The 14642-nt window shown below is 36.2% G+C and overlaps 1 protein-coding gene across 1 annotated transcript; it reads right to left on the reverse strand.

The window, feature by feature from the left end:
• Window positions 1-6313: 6313 nt before the first annotated feature.
• On the reverse strand, window positions 6314-14309 carry LOC104912276 (glycogen debranching enzyme-like). Its single transcript, XM_010715621.3, has 7 exons — window positions 14153-14309; window positions 12617-12729; window positions 10467-10678; window positions 9757-9854; window positions 9148-9235; window positions 8921-9054; window positions 6314-7897 (listed from the first exon to the last, which is right to left on the reverse strand). Exons 1-7 carry the CDS (start codon window positions 14209-14211, stop codon window positions 7780-7782), a joined length of 822 nt encoding a protein of 273 aa, XP_010713923.1. The 5' UTR covers window positions 14212-14309; the 3' UTR covers window positions 6314-7779.
• Between the last annotated feature and the right edge of the window lie 333 nt (window positions 14310-14642).

Raw genomic sequence — 14642 nt, forward strand, 5'->3', positions numbered from 1 at the left:
TTAAAAAAAAAAAAAAAAATGTATTCCAGCCACACTGAAGTGAAATATAAATTTCATACACCAGCCCCTTACATGCCATGAAATTTTCTGCAGAATGCAGCAGGATAAATAACACCACAAAGTCACCTGACGAGCGTCTAAGTACTTCATCAAGAGACAGACCTGATCTGGACTTTTAGAAAACTATCTGACATTCCGGAACTCAGCCAGGAGATTGTGTCCCAGTCAGCTGTACGCTGTTTGGTCAGAGCACAGGTTGTGAGGTTTCCCGATGGCTAAACATGATAGGACATGACAGGCACAAGAGCAAAGCAGCTGTAAATTGTGAGAGCAAGAGTTAGTTCTATAGAGTTAGCTAAGTCATTAACTATAGGTGGTGATCTAAAGACATCCACAGGTGGACCTCGAGACCTACTGCAAAGCAGAACATCATGAGACTGGGCATGGTGTAAACTGCTGCATAATCCCTGACAGGTGGACAGCAAGATTACACGTGAGGCACATGTAGAGGGTGTACCCAAAGTCTACACACTTCTTATGATAATCCTACTAATAGCACAGATTTAAGTAACTCCTGATGAGTATAGCTCATAGAAAAATACTGGTATTACTGATACGCTGCTGGGCATGATCTGACCAGATTGAAACCGTATAGACTGGAAACTAACTACTGACGTTCTGTTTTTAAATGTTTTGAGTTCTGCTGAATTTAACACTGCATATTACCTACAAACTCATTGTACAACGTGAGAACAAAAGCAAAACAACATTTGCTGTTAATTGTACCATTGGCAACAGAAGCAGAAATATTTAGAGATCCCAGCCAACAGTAGCAGCAAGAGTGATGGTTCTTTGCTTAGACTACGTCTTCTTGGCCAAGCAGCAGTTTGGCTAGGAGCATCGTCAGCAGAAAAAGATTACTGATTAACTGAGAAGGACAGTGAAAATGATGGAGCTGTAGAACCAAATCAAAACTGCTCCCAAAGAAGTGCTTTAACCAGCTAGCACAGCTGCCACACACTTCCAGATGTCCTGAGGACACCAAAAGTTCTCAGGGTGCAACAGCCACCGTTTTCCAAGAAGGGAAACTTATGCCACAGAGACACTTAACATATTGTGCAAGCATCTCTTCAAATAATTTAGGTCAAAACATAAATTAACCTTAGCTAATAAAAATGAAAATGAAAACTAGTGTTAGTGGTATGTACTAATTATTGCCACAGCTACTTAGAATTTCAAAGCTGTCTCTGAGTTTCATACCAAATTTATAATGTAATATAACATGCAGTAAAGCATTGATACTAAAACATGCTTACAATGTTGTATCCTCCACTTCTGTTTTTTCCCTCATGTTTAAAAACATGTACAAACATTTTAAGACTATATTTATTACCATCAAGTATATAATAAGTGAAACATGAAGTTAATTCTTCTTCTCTAAGACAAAAGTTACTATTACTGTAATTAGTATTGTGAGTCACTTTTGTGTATGATATTAAGAGACCCTAAAATGGGAAGTTCAAGCACATAAAACTCTAGGGTTTGATGTAGCACTTATGTCTTCACAGAGTTCAATGATTTCTGGGAGAAATTCATAGCAGTATATTTACTGTAACGAAGAAGATGTGAAATGAAGGGTAGACAAATTGAGAGTCCAATAAAATATCACAGTGAACTAATTGAAGAGCTCGAAATAGGGCTTCGAAAATAATACAGACTTTTGACCATATTCAGGTGGAAAATGTTTTTTTCAGCCTATACAGACCTTTTTCTCCTGAGCTTCCAACAGGAAAGTACCTATTTTTCAAGAATGAAAACGATTTTCCAATTGAAGTAAGTTTGGAAATGCACCTACAATTACAGTGACTATAGTATAAGTAAAACCAGAAAAAGAAACCCCAAATTATTTTCTAACCATACTAAAAAATATAATTAAAGCTTAAAAATGGTTGAAAAAAGTTTCTTTGCAAGATTTCCTTATAAGCTCCAACTCAAGCCCCATCTTTTTGTATTCAGATGCCTCATCTCAGAATTCATCTCTACAAATCCCCACCCCCCAAAAAAACTCAGTAATAACAAAACAACAGTAAAGGGGTGTTTCAAAGAAACATTAAAACAAGTCAAGCAACATCAGCTCAATAGTTGCAGTGAGATTATACAATTTACTTGCCAAAATCATGCTGATGAAAGCCTTGCTAGCATGAAACTATCTAAAAGCAGAGCTCTTCTTATCCATTAGAAACTGCTAAGCATTTTCATTCATACAACATAAATGTGACAATCTAAAATGCTACTACACAGTTAAAAACACAAGTAGCGTGGAAGATAGAATGCCCTTTTATTTTCAAAGTGTCTATGATACAATAAGCTATTGTTGTAATCCTGTTAAACAACAGGCTGCAACGTGCTGCCACATGGGATACCAGGTTTGCCTCCTTCCTGCTTCCTCCATATGAAACACTCTGGAACTAAGCCAACATCCTCCTGATCCCTCATTGCTATCCTCATAGGCCTTTCTCTTGTATGCTGCCCCTAACCATCACCTCATCCCTCTCTACCCAGAAGGATTTGCTGACCATCAAGCAAAAGGCTGCTCTGCAGTGAAACAGTCCAGATTAAAACAGAGGTTCTGTCTCCCAAGAGATTTTAACAAATCCCTTTCAATTAGCAATTCTGCACCTTTCCTTCCCAACAACAACAAAAAAAATTAAGTGCTTCATGATTTGTACTCAGGCACCAATAGTGGAACACAACAAACACTCCAATTAAATGGGGCCTTTTATTAAATGGGTACGAGAGAATAGAAGGAAGAAGAAACGGAGCTCTGAATTTCCACTTCACAGCAACTTTCAGTTTAGAGCAGTTAATTCACCACAGATACAAAATATGCATCAAAATTTGAGGTTTAATTGCCTGACTCAAAGCTTCTATCTCAGCTGTCAGCCTAAATCCTTTCTTTTTTTGAATGTTTTAACTTTTAACCTTGTCTAGTCAATCTTCCAGCAGAAACAACAAAACTTCCCAACAACAGAAGAGCAAAACTTTTAACACTTACGCCTCATTACCAACTAACTTTTAATATTCTTACAGAGAATGTTTTATTCAATTTGATAAATGCACAGTATGAAATCTTTTGGGAACACATCAAAATATACCATCTGTTTGTTAGACTCCCCAGAGGTACTGACCTTCTACTTCATGGAAGGAAAAACCAGCTGTGCAGGCCTACTTTAAAGAACCATGACGATGCACCTTGATCACAATGCAGGTTCCAACCCTGAAGTGAACAATAGCTTGTAGTCTTAATACATCTGTTTTCTACTGTAAATGCTGTTTGTAAAGGTGTCTAAAGCCAAAATCATACAAAAGTCCATCTGCAATAACTCATGAGCTGAATGCTGTAAAAAATCTGCATAGCAAATACTTAGGTTAGAATTACCACTGTTATTATGAAAGATCTTCAATGTATAATTATTTTCAGGTTTCATATTAAGTATGTTTATATATAAACAAAACATCTAAGGAGACACATGAATGTAAGCAATTATAGAGTAATTTGATGAACTACAGAGCAAACAAATTAAACGTGTCATATATATCTGGCTTTAAAACCAAGCATTTCCCACTCTGTAAACACATTCCTAGACTTTATGACAAAACAAATAAGCAATTTCCTGATCTTTTTAAACCAAAACCTCTTCATTAGCTTCAGTCAATACTTTAAAACATCAAATCAAAGACGTAAACCTTTCCTCGTCCCTTACGTAGAAATATATTACTGAAACATTTTCTAAGCATCTAAAAATTATGATAATCTTGACTTGGGGGAGTAGGAATAGAGACATCAGCCATTACAATACAGACAGGCACACGAAGCTGTACAGAAGCATGGAGTCTTTCTCAGAAGGAAGAGCTGGAGAACTGAATTGCACAAGACTTAGCAATGGAGCGTTGCAAACTGGCACCACCTCCTGCTATCAAGCAGGAAATTTTTTCAGCTATGATAAAAATTTATGTAATTCTTAGTATATACACCAACCCCAGTTTCCTACTGAGAGATTTACTTCCAGCCAGCCAGAGGTTTTAGTTTCTAGGTTACGATATTTTCAAGAGAGATGCTTTCTAAAATGTCACCCACAACACTTAAGCCATTCATGAATATCTCTAAAATTTATTTATCAACTTCTTTAAAAATCATATTTATTCTTTAAAAATCATATTTATTCCCAGATGTTTTTAGAATGATACTATAAAGCATTTTGACAACTGTTAAGCTATTAATGCCCTCTGACCCACTACTCCTGCTAAAGCAATATAATCTTATTATTTCCATACACTTCAGAGTGTTACGGTAGGAGCCATGAGCCCCCTATTTGTCACCAATCTTTCATCGTATGTTATTAAAGCAGATGCCCTTCTCCATACATAGGCTGCACGTAGAGCTCTTGCAGACAACATCTATATGATGTAATTTCATAGTACAAAAAAACTTTCCCAGTGTGCCCTTCGAAAGAGCAGTGTATAACAAGACCCAATCTTTTCTCCTATAGAAGATAAACAATTTTATCAAAACATCAAATCTACATTTCCTGTCTAAAAAAAAAGAAATGGATTTGTATTGTCTTCATGGGAAGTGATACTAGGCACTCTTTTACCTATAGTGCTACATTCCGTGCAAATGAATCACACTATTCAGAAATGCATAGAATGATGGTATAAAAACGCATTTCTTTTTCAAAGAAGCCTATAGATAGCAGCAATCCAGAAGGTTTCCATAAAGCTAGAGTATGAAACATCAGATGTAGACACACTCCTGAAGCTCTGCATTGAGTCACAGGTGTGCCTACAATCTGTGAAGAAATTGTAAACAGCTACTTCAGAAATGCAGGTTGAAAAGCACGGGGTGTTTTCGTGGAAGCTCAGCCGTGTGAAGCAGATCTTGCCCACAGCTATGCTGTTGCACAAGAACTGACAAGCTGTAGCCTTGCTTACTAAGAACCTCTGCTAAATACAAACCGCACGGTAAATCTCATGGACTATAAGCAGCAGTCCTACTCGCTGCTACAGTAACCAACAGGTACCAAGCTCCAATATTTGCACGTCAAGCCAAATAGTAACAGGCAAAAGCAAAAACCAGAGCAGCTTCCACCACGCTCCCGCACACCACGGCCCCGCCAGCCGTCCCTGCTGAGGCAGCTGAGCCTCCCCGCGGCCGGATGGGGCGGTGCGAGCCACGGAACGCTAGCCAGGAGGAGACGTTTCCGCAGCGACCTACCGCATCAGCCGCTCTAAGAGGCAGACATGGGTGCGTGCGGCCTCGAGTGCGGCGGTGCGGCCAGTTTTAGCGCTTACCGCCTGCCCGCCGCCAGCTCCGAGGCGCTGCCATGGCTGCCCTCCCGCCGTCGAAGCGGGCAGCCGTGCCTCAGCTCGCGCTCGTGCTCCCGCGCCTCCCGCCCTCAGCTGCCCCTTGGAAAGCATCGCTAGTGATAGGAGCGGTGCGCAGAAAGCTAACGCCTAACTGTGCTGCGCTAGAACAGCTGTTAATCAGTCGATGGGTGGAAAAAAGAAAAAGACACAAGCTTAGATATAACCTTAACTCTTCTGTTGCTGCTGTACATCGTTTTCCCTCATTTTAAAACACTTTTCTATGACTAAAGCTTCTATGACTAAAGCTATACGTAGCAGTGCAAAAACAATGTAATAAGCATATATCCCATATATGTATTTGTGTACACAGGTAATTTTGTCCTTTAAAATATTACTATTACATTAGAAAATAAACTAGTAGAGACAAATACACACTCTTTCAGGAGAGGAGTTTGCACTGCAGCGCAATTTCCTGTAGCAGCATAGGGACATTTTGATAAGCAAGTTCCCAATACTGTTGGGAACTTTACTGCCAATTTATGTAAGCTGATGTCTCGCAGATTGTTTTTCAGTCACAGCTCTTCAGATGCACTTCTCATTTCTAAGCATATCCATCAGATATTCACATTCACTGTGCCAGAGAAGCTTGATGTACCTTGATGTAACAAAGGAAATATTATCTGGGAAAACTGCAAATTCTAGTGACATAGTAAAACATAAACCTCAATATCATTAACAAGAATTTTGTAAAGATCACTTTTTTGTGTAAGAGGCATATAAAACATTTCTCAATCTGTTCCCGACATTTCAGTAAATTTTTTGATAAATGACAGCTACCATGCATTACGCCAATAAAAGTCTCCTGTACCATGTATTGCAGCAGCTCAACACCTGAGATGTAATGTACTCCATCTTCAATCATAATTTCAAGTACTGAACACTTTGGCAAGGGAGTTCATAAGTTTATTAACCTTTCAAAGTGCAAATATAGCCAGCTCTTACAGTTCATTTTTCTTCAGTCTATTAACTTGCCCTTAAATCCATCTGAATCATCTCCCTGATGAAGGCAGCACACTTGTACTCTACTTCAGACAGCATAATCAAACTTAAAACACAGATAAAATATTCTCCTATAATAGTTTGTTCCAATTACATCCTGTGTATATTTTATTTTCAGAATGTTGTTCAACAGCAAGAAATACATCATCACTTTTGCTCTTTTCCTTCATGATGCAAGAAGCAGCGTCACCTTCTGCCTGTTTTTGTCACTAATCACCAGAGAGATGGTAATTTCAGCTGCACTTCTGCCAGACACCCCCTCAGACTGGGAACAATGAACAGAAGTCAGTGAGGTGTCAAAATAATTAATAACATACGTATTTTGCAACTTGTTCACTATATGCTATTCCCAAACAACTATACATACAGTTAGCTTGCTTATTCTTACTGGTGAAATTTAAAGAGGTCTAGAAACGTCATTTTCTCCAGGGGTAGGTTAATATCTTTTCCTACTGACCTTAACTCCACTTGCTTCAGAGTCAGGATTTTACTAAGAATCAAGGACTGAAGTGACCATGTATCTTCAGTAACAGAAGATATGTAGCCATCTTTGACATACAGGCAGTGCATTTTATGCACATGCATGTTTCTTATATTCTTATAGTGAAAAATAGATTTAAATTAAGAAACGTTTGCTGCTTGGCCCACAGCATGTAAATTTATCAGTGGATTATCACAGGATCTCTCATCATTTCTTAAGAGTTAACTCAAGAGTTGTTTAACATTTTTAAAATATATATAACTGCAAAAGTTCACATGTGTAAACTTCTTTCTGTAATTGCATGATGGAGTGTTCAAACTGAACACGTACAAAAAGCCCATCACTAATGCAGTTGAACAGACAAAGTAGTCTGCCTTTACTAATGTACGGTGCCATAGCTCAATGCATACCAAATTCAGAAAGGTTAGTCTTTAACGTGCATTTGCAAACATCCATTTAATCTTAAAGAAAGAAAGAAAGAAACAAAAACAAAACATGAGCGCTCTTCCTCATACATTCAGCTCAGTAAAGAACCACTCCAGTTTGCTACATGTAAGATTTTGATTTGATAAGTCTAAAAATCATAGCTATCTAAAGTAAGTTTGTGCATATTCTTAAAATTGCTCCTTACTAGAACTTTCTGCATTAAATGTGTATGGCAGTTTTACTTTATTGTTATGGCCTTATTTAAACAAGCCCCACATAATTAGTCAGCATAGGAGCCAGTGACTTTCAGCATTTTTTCTAGTCAGGATGCAGTTTAAGTGATAGTGCAAGCAGGACATTTCTGTTGCTATATAAGCAAAATGTTCATTTATGCCCCATGATGAGAAGACCACAGAAGTTTCATGAAAATCAGTCAAAACAAACTTCTACAAGTCATAAAGAACTTCAAGGATAACACCAATCGACCAGGCCTGAGTTTCACAGCTAAAAGGACAATACTGCCCATTTTCATTGGTCAATTCTGGAAGCCCTTTCCAGGATGATCTGATAAAAGAAAAAAACAAACAAAAAACCAAGAGTATTGTTGTTAGATTACACTGAAATGAACATTACATTATAAAATATTTAAGAATAGTATTTCAGTAGGAAACTTTAAAAATGCCTGTATTCTTACAGTCACAGTATGTTATTTAATAACTAAGATCCGACTCAATTACTTCTGCTGCAAAAAATTGCAGGTTTCTGTGAGAATGTGGATTCCCTGACACTGGAATGACGCTTCTGTTTCCCATTCAGTAGCTTGAAGTACCAGTTTGAAGAACCTATGTTATCTTTGAGATAACAAAATAATTGGATTACCTATCCAGTTTCAAACTATACTTGAAATTTGATCATGGTGCTAAAAAGTAACAAAGGTTGGAAGATAGTGTGAAACATAAACCTTCCTCCTCTCCCCAGATTTGTTTATGTACAAATCCCTTTTCCTCCTTACATGGTTAGCTAGACAAACCCATCACAGACTACTGAATCCAATTGATTTACTTTTAGGGGTACAAATGAATGCGTATTTGAAGTACTGCAGAACAGATTGTATGGAAGGGTTATCAAGGGGAAGACTTTTGCTTGTTTTTGTCTCAAACTCTTAAGAATTAACAATTTAATAGAAAAAGCAATTTGTTTAAGAAGGAAACCTCAGAATGCAAAGGAACATTTCTGGGCCATACGGTCAATTCCTCTGTCTTCTTGGAACACCGATATTATTAAGATTTTTAAATGGACAGACTAACTTGCTGATTTGTAACACATTAAATCTTCCATAAAATTGATTTCCTCTAGTCTTCACGTGGGTAAATATTAGTAATTCCAAGTATCTATGAACAGCACTAGATCTCAGCTGAGATCTGCAATAGAATTCATAGTGGCCAACTTTGTATGTAGAAAACAGATGTTATTTATGTTATAGCCTTTGATGTAGTAAAAATAAGTAGTATATTGTTGTACACGCAATCTGATAGATTCAAAATATTCAGTGACTGGTGGAACCTACTATCTTAGATGGTATTTTACCTTTCAAGGTGAACATAGTGGCGAGAAAGAACATTCTTTATCATAACCACAGTTTTTGCATATATCTCTGGACCAATCAACTTTGAGAAGTACAATTTGGCACGAAGAAAATATCCAATCGGCCACAGCCATTCCTAAGCAAAGATAGGAGATGATTATTATAGCTGTCAGTTTCAAAAAAAAAAAAAAGTCAGCACTTATTTTGAAATTCAAGATACAGCTCTTACAGGTCCTTGGTGGTAATTAAAACCTCTGGCTACATTATAGTTGTCATTGTCAAGAGCATTATCATATACTCCACAGTACACCATATCACTGCAAGGAAAAAAACAAACATAAGCAAAACATTAACAGAAATAGTATATAGAATGCACAGTAGAAATGAGCCAAAAATTTTTCATGAGATTTACATCTAATAGGGATTCGGTCAGGGAGGTCCCAAAATTCTACATTTTGCATAACAATAGATTTCCAAATACTGTACTAAGTAGTGGGAAAATTGTTAAAATTTTCAGATAACTTCTATAATTACACTCCTATGTTTTTATTCAAATTGTAATGCTATGCATTGTATGATAGTGAATTTGCATTTTGATGCCTACTCATATCTTTTGTGATAGCAAATTTGAATTGCTTGCTACATGGCATCCAAAAATACCTGGAAATTGTCTATGTAAATAAAATCAATTGCATGGAGTTTTAGAACAGTAAAATACTCATTGCTGGAGCATTTGTTGCAGCCTTATTTCACAACTATATACAGTGATTTTGACAAAACATTAACTCCCCAGATCATAATTTCTACTGTCATTTATTCTCATGTCAGCTATACTTACTCTGGATCTAAAGTTTTCATGCCCAATGGACCAAGTAGTTTTTCCTCTGCTATCCTCAGAGCTTTCCAAGCTCTCTCAGGTGTGAACAACTCAGGGGCCTAATAAAATAGAGATTTACTGAACTCTGCATACGTACACACACAAGACTACACATATGAATGTAGAAGATGACGAAAGCCTCTCATATTACTGAGTGAAAATATAATTACATTTCCAGAAACTAGAGACAGAGTAATCAAGAGAAAAGCTATAAGTTACTTTGGGTTTTATTATTATTTTAAGTAGACTTGAAAAACGTTTTTATAAAAATAAACAATCCACGCGTTTTAGTTAATCTGAGGGGATTCATTAGCAGGGGGTTGGACTTCATGATCTCATCTTTAGAGATCCCTTCCAACCCCTGCAATTCTTGATTCTTTGAATCTCTTCCCCGTAGTCTAACCTAAAACAGGTAACTTCAACACAGTGAAAATACCCAACTCTGCAAATTTATCCCAGTCATATAGGTAAGTTCTGGCAAAGTTACACTTCTACCAGATATTCTAATATGGGTCAATATTAAAAGCAAAGACAAGAAAAAAACATTTCAAAATTTATTCTAAGCAATATTTATTCCTGATATAATGCCACGCAGCTGAGTCTTGTAACACAAATTTAGTTCAAGAATAAAATTTAAATGCAAATGCTTCTTATTCACTACTCTTACTTACCACAACCATTGCTATGGTAAAATTTGGCCTAAGTTGGTAATCACACCATGGACTTGAAGCTCCGTAGCTGTCTTTATAAATCCCACGTTTGTGAACTAGATTTGGATGTTTTTCATTTTGATCTGCAGGGTTCTCAGAGACAAAGAAGAGTCTTTCAAAGTGTCCTTGAATTTTTCTGTTCCATTCATCATATGTGATAGTCTCCTCCCTTCCTGCAAAATATTACACACAGATTTTCTTCAAACCCCTAACAGACCTGTGCTTATGGCTAGTTCTGCTTACTACTGTTTTACTTAATATATTTCTAACACAAGCAAGGCCATAGAAACACTGCAAAAAAAAAAATTGAAGCTGAATTATGTTACAGATCAACTCTGCCCCACCTGCACAATTCCTTACAATACAACTCTTCCTCACTTCTTTTAACTAGTTAAAAATGAACAGTATGAGTTACTATGAACTGTGGTAAATATTTAATTGACTAAGTCTAAAGTTTATGTTCAATATTTTTAGCATGATAACATGCCATCTTTTCTGTAGTAGTTTGTATATGTACTCTTAATATCTAGGAGACTACAACAGGAATGTCAAAACATTAGGACAAGCGTCCCTTTTAAAAGCTGTCTCCTTCTGAATGCCTGGTACTTAATGTAAGAGGAGCACACCTAGTCACCTCTCTCCACCTGGTGGTTCTCCATGTAAGGTGAATTCTACTGCTCATAAAAGCAGCTCACTGTAATTTCAAACAAGACTAGAAAGATGACTAGAAAAACACCAGACAGCAACTGCTTGCAGGAACACTGAAACAATATCTCTTTATTTGAGGACAATTAAGTTTAATTTTCAGTAGAGGGGCACTACACAGCACAAGTGGATTGCACTCTAAGACACCAATGCAGAAGTTCTGTATCTAATCCTTAATTTCAAGTTAACATAGCCATCCAGAAATATTGTGTTTGCAACATAGATAACAGAAACAAACACAAAGTTCAAACAAACAATAAAATTGTATGGTATGGGAAACTAAGGAAAGTATGATTATCATATTTTTCCTACATTTTAAGAAAAAATAACATAAGTATTAGGAAACTGAGATGTAAATTTATTTTTGAAAAATTTAAATTCCTCTTTTTTTTAGGTGTTAGCCTGCAGACCTGTGCTAGGAATATCCTTCCAATTGAGATACACGTATATCTTAGATAAACAGTACTCCAACATACAGTTGGAGTATATCAAAAAGGACAATACCACCAAAACTGTAATATGGTACGCCAGAATGCAGAAACAAACAAAACAAACCACAACTAGAAACTCCAGTGCTAAGCCTGCTATTATGAGCCAATAGAATGTGAGTAAGTCAGTTTTAAAATGGATTCATCAGTTAATTAATGAAATTTAAACTTAAAGAAAATGAAAGACAGTCGGAAACACACAAGCATCAAATTCAGTCTAGAAAAGTCACTTACAATTCTGGGATAATAGGCAGAAGTCTATACCTATACTTTGTAATAATGCTTCACACTGAACCCTGAATTGTCTTTCAGATTTTAAGACATTCTGAAGTGACAGCTAAGTTCATGACCTAAGAATCTGGATGTATAGGAGAAAGCCCTATATTCACATTTTCTAATATAGAATAAGAGAACCATTCAACAAAATGTTTTCAAGATTAACCTTTACTGAATGGTAGAACAGCTTTAGAAGCCAGTTATATTCACCTGAGCCCCATAAACTCAAAATAAAGTAACTCAGACCAGAGCAGCACCCCTATGAAACAGAGAGGACATCTAAAGATACTTAGGTCTTATGTCATTTTAGTTCTTTTCCTTGTAATGAATGATATGCACCATTATGATACATAATGATCACATCACCAATAACCATTTGAGAAACATGGTTTAGACTCCAAAATTCTTTTGAATTCCACACCTTATTAAATGCAATAAAACATTTCATACATTGATCTGATAATCGACTCCTAGGAATTTTAGTAATGAATTTTAGTTACTAATACAAGATACTTTCATCAAGTTTGTTTTTTCTCTTTCGTGAATAGTTTTGATAATCATTCCTGATATAATCTGGCCACCAGCTCATTTGACTTATTTTCCTACTCCCATAATACATTCATGACATCTGTTCAATTTTACCGTATCTTTTTATGGTGACGCCATGGAACGGATATTCATTTTTCCTAGATAAATCCAGCAACCACCGAACAGCCGACTTGCACAGGCCAACAATCTCCACAGCAGAGCCATCTCTAAAACAATATTTTACAAGTCCAAGAATTACTTTAAGAAGGCTATTTAATATACAGATTTTTTTCAGTTACTTGCAGAACTTTAAGCACCTTATTTAAATAGTGTGTTTTTTCCCATTGGTTATTGCACATTATGCCTGTTTGTTTTTTATTTTAAAAAAATTATATTTTTTATTTTGTCTCAAAACTGCATACTACATGTATGAAGAACTGGCATGTGCATCCCCATCATCATCTCCAGATATTTTCTAGTACATTATGATATTTCTAACAGAATTATTTCATCACATTTTCCTTGCTATTACTTAGACTTCCAAGAATCTGATAACCTAAACTAACTTTTACTATTAAGTAGTAACAAGCCATTCACAGCATTATTCACTTTGTTTTCTCCTACTAGCTTGGAATACATATTCAATGAAGAGGGCTAGAAGGGAGAAAATAACACAGAAACTGCAATTTAGAGGAAGAAAAGTGGAAAAGTGTATAATATGATAATCCAAAATAATCCAAAAAGAAAACAGTAATTCAAATCCAGTCCCACTTACTGCAGCCACAGCCTGTAGTGAAGTATAAACCTGAATGCTGAAAACTATGCAAACGAGCAAAGTAGATGCTTGCATTGAAGATATTATATATTAATAAAATGAAACTTAATACAAATATTAGGTGATATTGCAAGTCTGCAAAAATACTGCACTAAGCTTGCAAAAAATGTCATTAATAAACACAAAGGCATGCATTAGAAATACACTAATAGTCGCTAAGAATAGTGCAAGAGCTCGTGCTTTTATTTCGACACTGTTACCATGAAGAACTGTTTCCCAGAGGAAACCTAACAGATTCTTAATGAAAAAAAGACAATGACAGTCTACTGCTAATAACAAAAGACAAAAGTTTACAAATCACACAAGCAAAAAAAAGACCAGAAACAGGGAAACAGCAGCACAAGCCTGCCGTTCCCTAGACTGCTTTAAATCAGTCTGTTTGGATATATAATTTGCATGCCACACTGCCACACTATTTCTCCCTGTCTTATATAGATTTTTGCCAACAGTATAAAGCAAGAAAATCACAGGGTTAGTTTCACTAATCACCTCGTAACCATAGAGTTTGTTAGAGAATAACTTGATTTTTAATATTTTACTCTTCATTTTAAACTTTGATATTGCAAATATTTTTTATATTTTAAAAAAGAAATATTTAAACCAATTATCGAAAGTATCTCTTGTAACAAGAGGTCATACATAATCAGTCCAGATAACAAATATTTCAACAATCTAGTACTGCAAGTATACAAGTTTTCCTAAATTGTTTTACTACTTGAAGTTCCAAGTTTACTCTTTACAAGGAGTGAAGTCCATGCTAGAAGATGAGCACTGCCCCCGCTTAAAAAAAAGAGCAAGAAGGCTGGGTTTTGTACCTTGGAGTAGCAGGAATTCCTTTGTTGCGAGCTCTGTCACTCTCTCCCATTTTATCCATCCAAGTGCCACAATTGAAGCGGTTCCCCCCAAAGACAAAGCCAGTTTCATGGTCAACACCTGCTATTATATTAAAACCTGCCAAGCAAAAGTATCATGTGTGAAAACCTATATGCTAAGAGAACACAAAACCTCAAGTGTCTGCCCCAGCACAAAGATCCTACATAAGCAAAAGCCCCGCACAAAACAGAGATCTGAGGTGGGTTTTCACAGGCAGCTGCACTTTTTGTGTGAACTTCTAAAATAACTTATCACAACGGCTGAAAGCAAACAAGCACTTTCTAAGCATTAAGTGCACTTATAGTAATATAGTACCATTAAGAAAACCATTAATTTTTCAATAACTCAATAACTTGACGTAAAATAATCAGATGCAATATTCATAGTTTGAATTGCATATCAAGTGTGCTATATATACACTTTTTTTTTTTT

Source organism: Meleagris gallopavo, chromosome 10 (assembly GCF_000146605.3).
Source record: "Meleagris gallopavo isolate NT-WF06-2002-E0010 breed Aviagen turkey brand Nicholas breeding stock chromosome 10, Turkey_5.1, whole genome shotgun sequence".
In the NCBI taxonomy this organism is placed as follows: domain Eukaryota; kingdom Metazoa; phylum Chordata; class Aves; order Galliformes; family Phasianidae; genus Meleagris; species Meleagris gallopavo.

Bases quoted from the DNA above. Each gene is read 5' to 3' on its own strand.
- LOC104912276 (XM_010715621.3), bottom strand. From the start codon at position 14,211: ATGGATAAAATGGGAGAGAGTGACAGAGCTCGCAACAAAGGAATTCCT. The intron at 10,679-12,616 runs GTAAAATTGAAC...AATATTTTGCAG, and splicing joins CGTCACCATAAAAAGATACG to GAAGGGAGGAGACTATCACA. The intron at 9,055-9,147 runs GTAAGAGCTGTA...ATCTTTGCTTAG, and splicing joins TTAATTACCACCAAGGACCT to GAATGGCTGTGGCCGATTGG.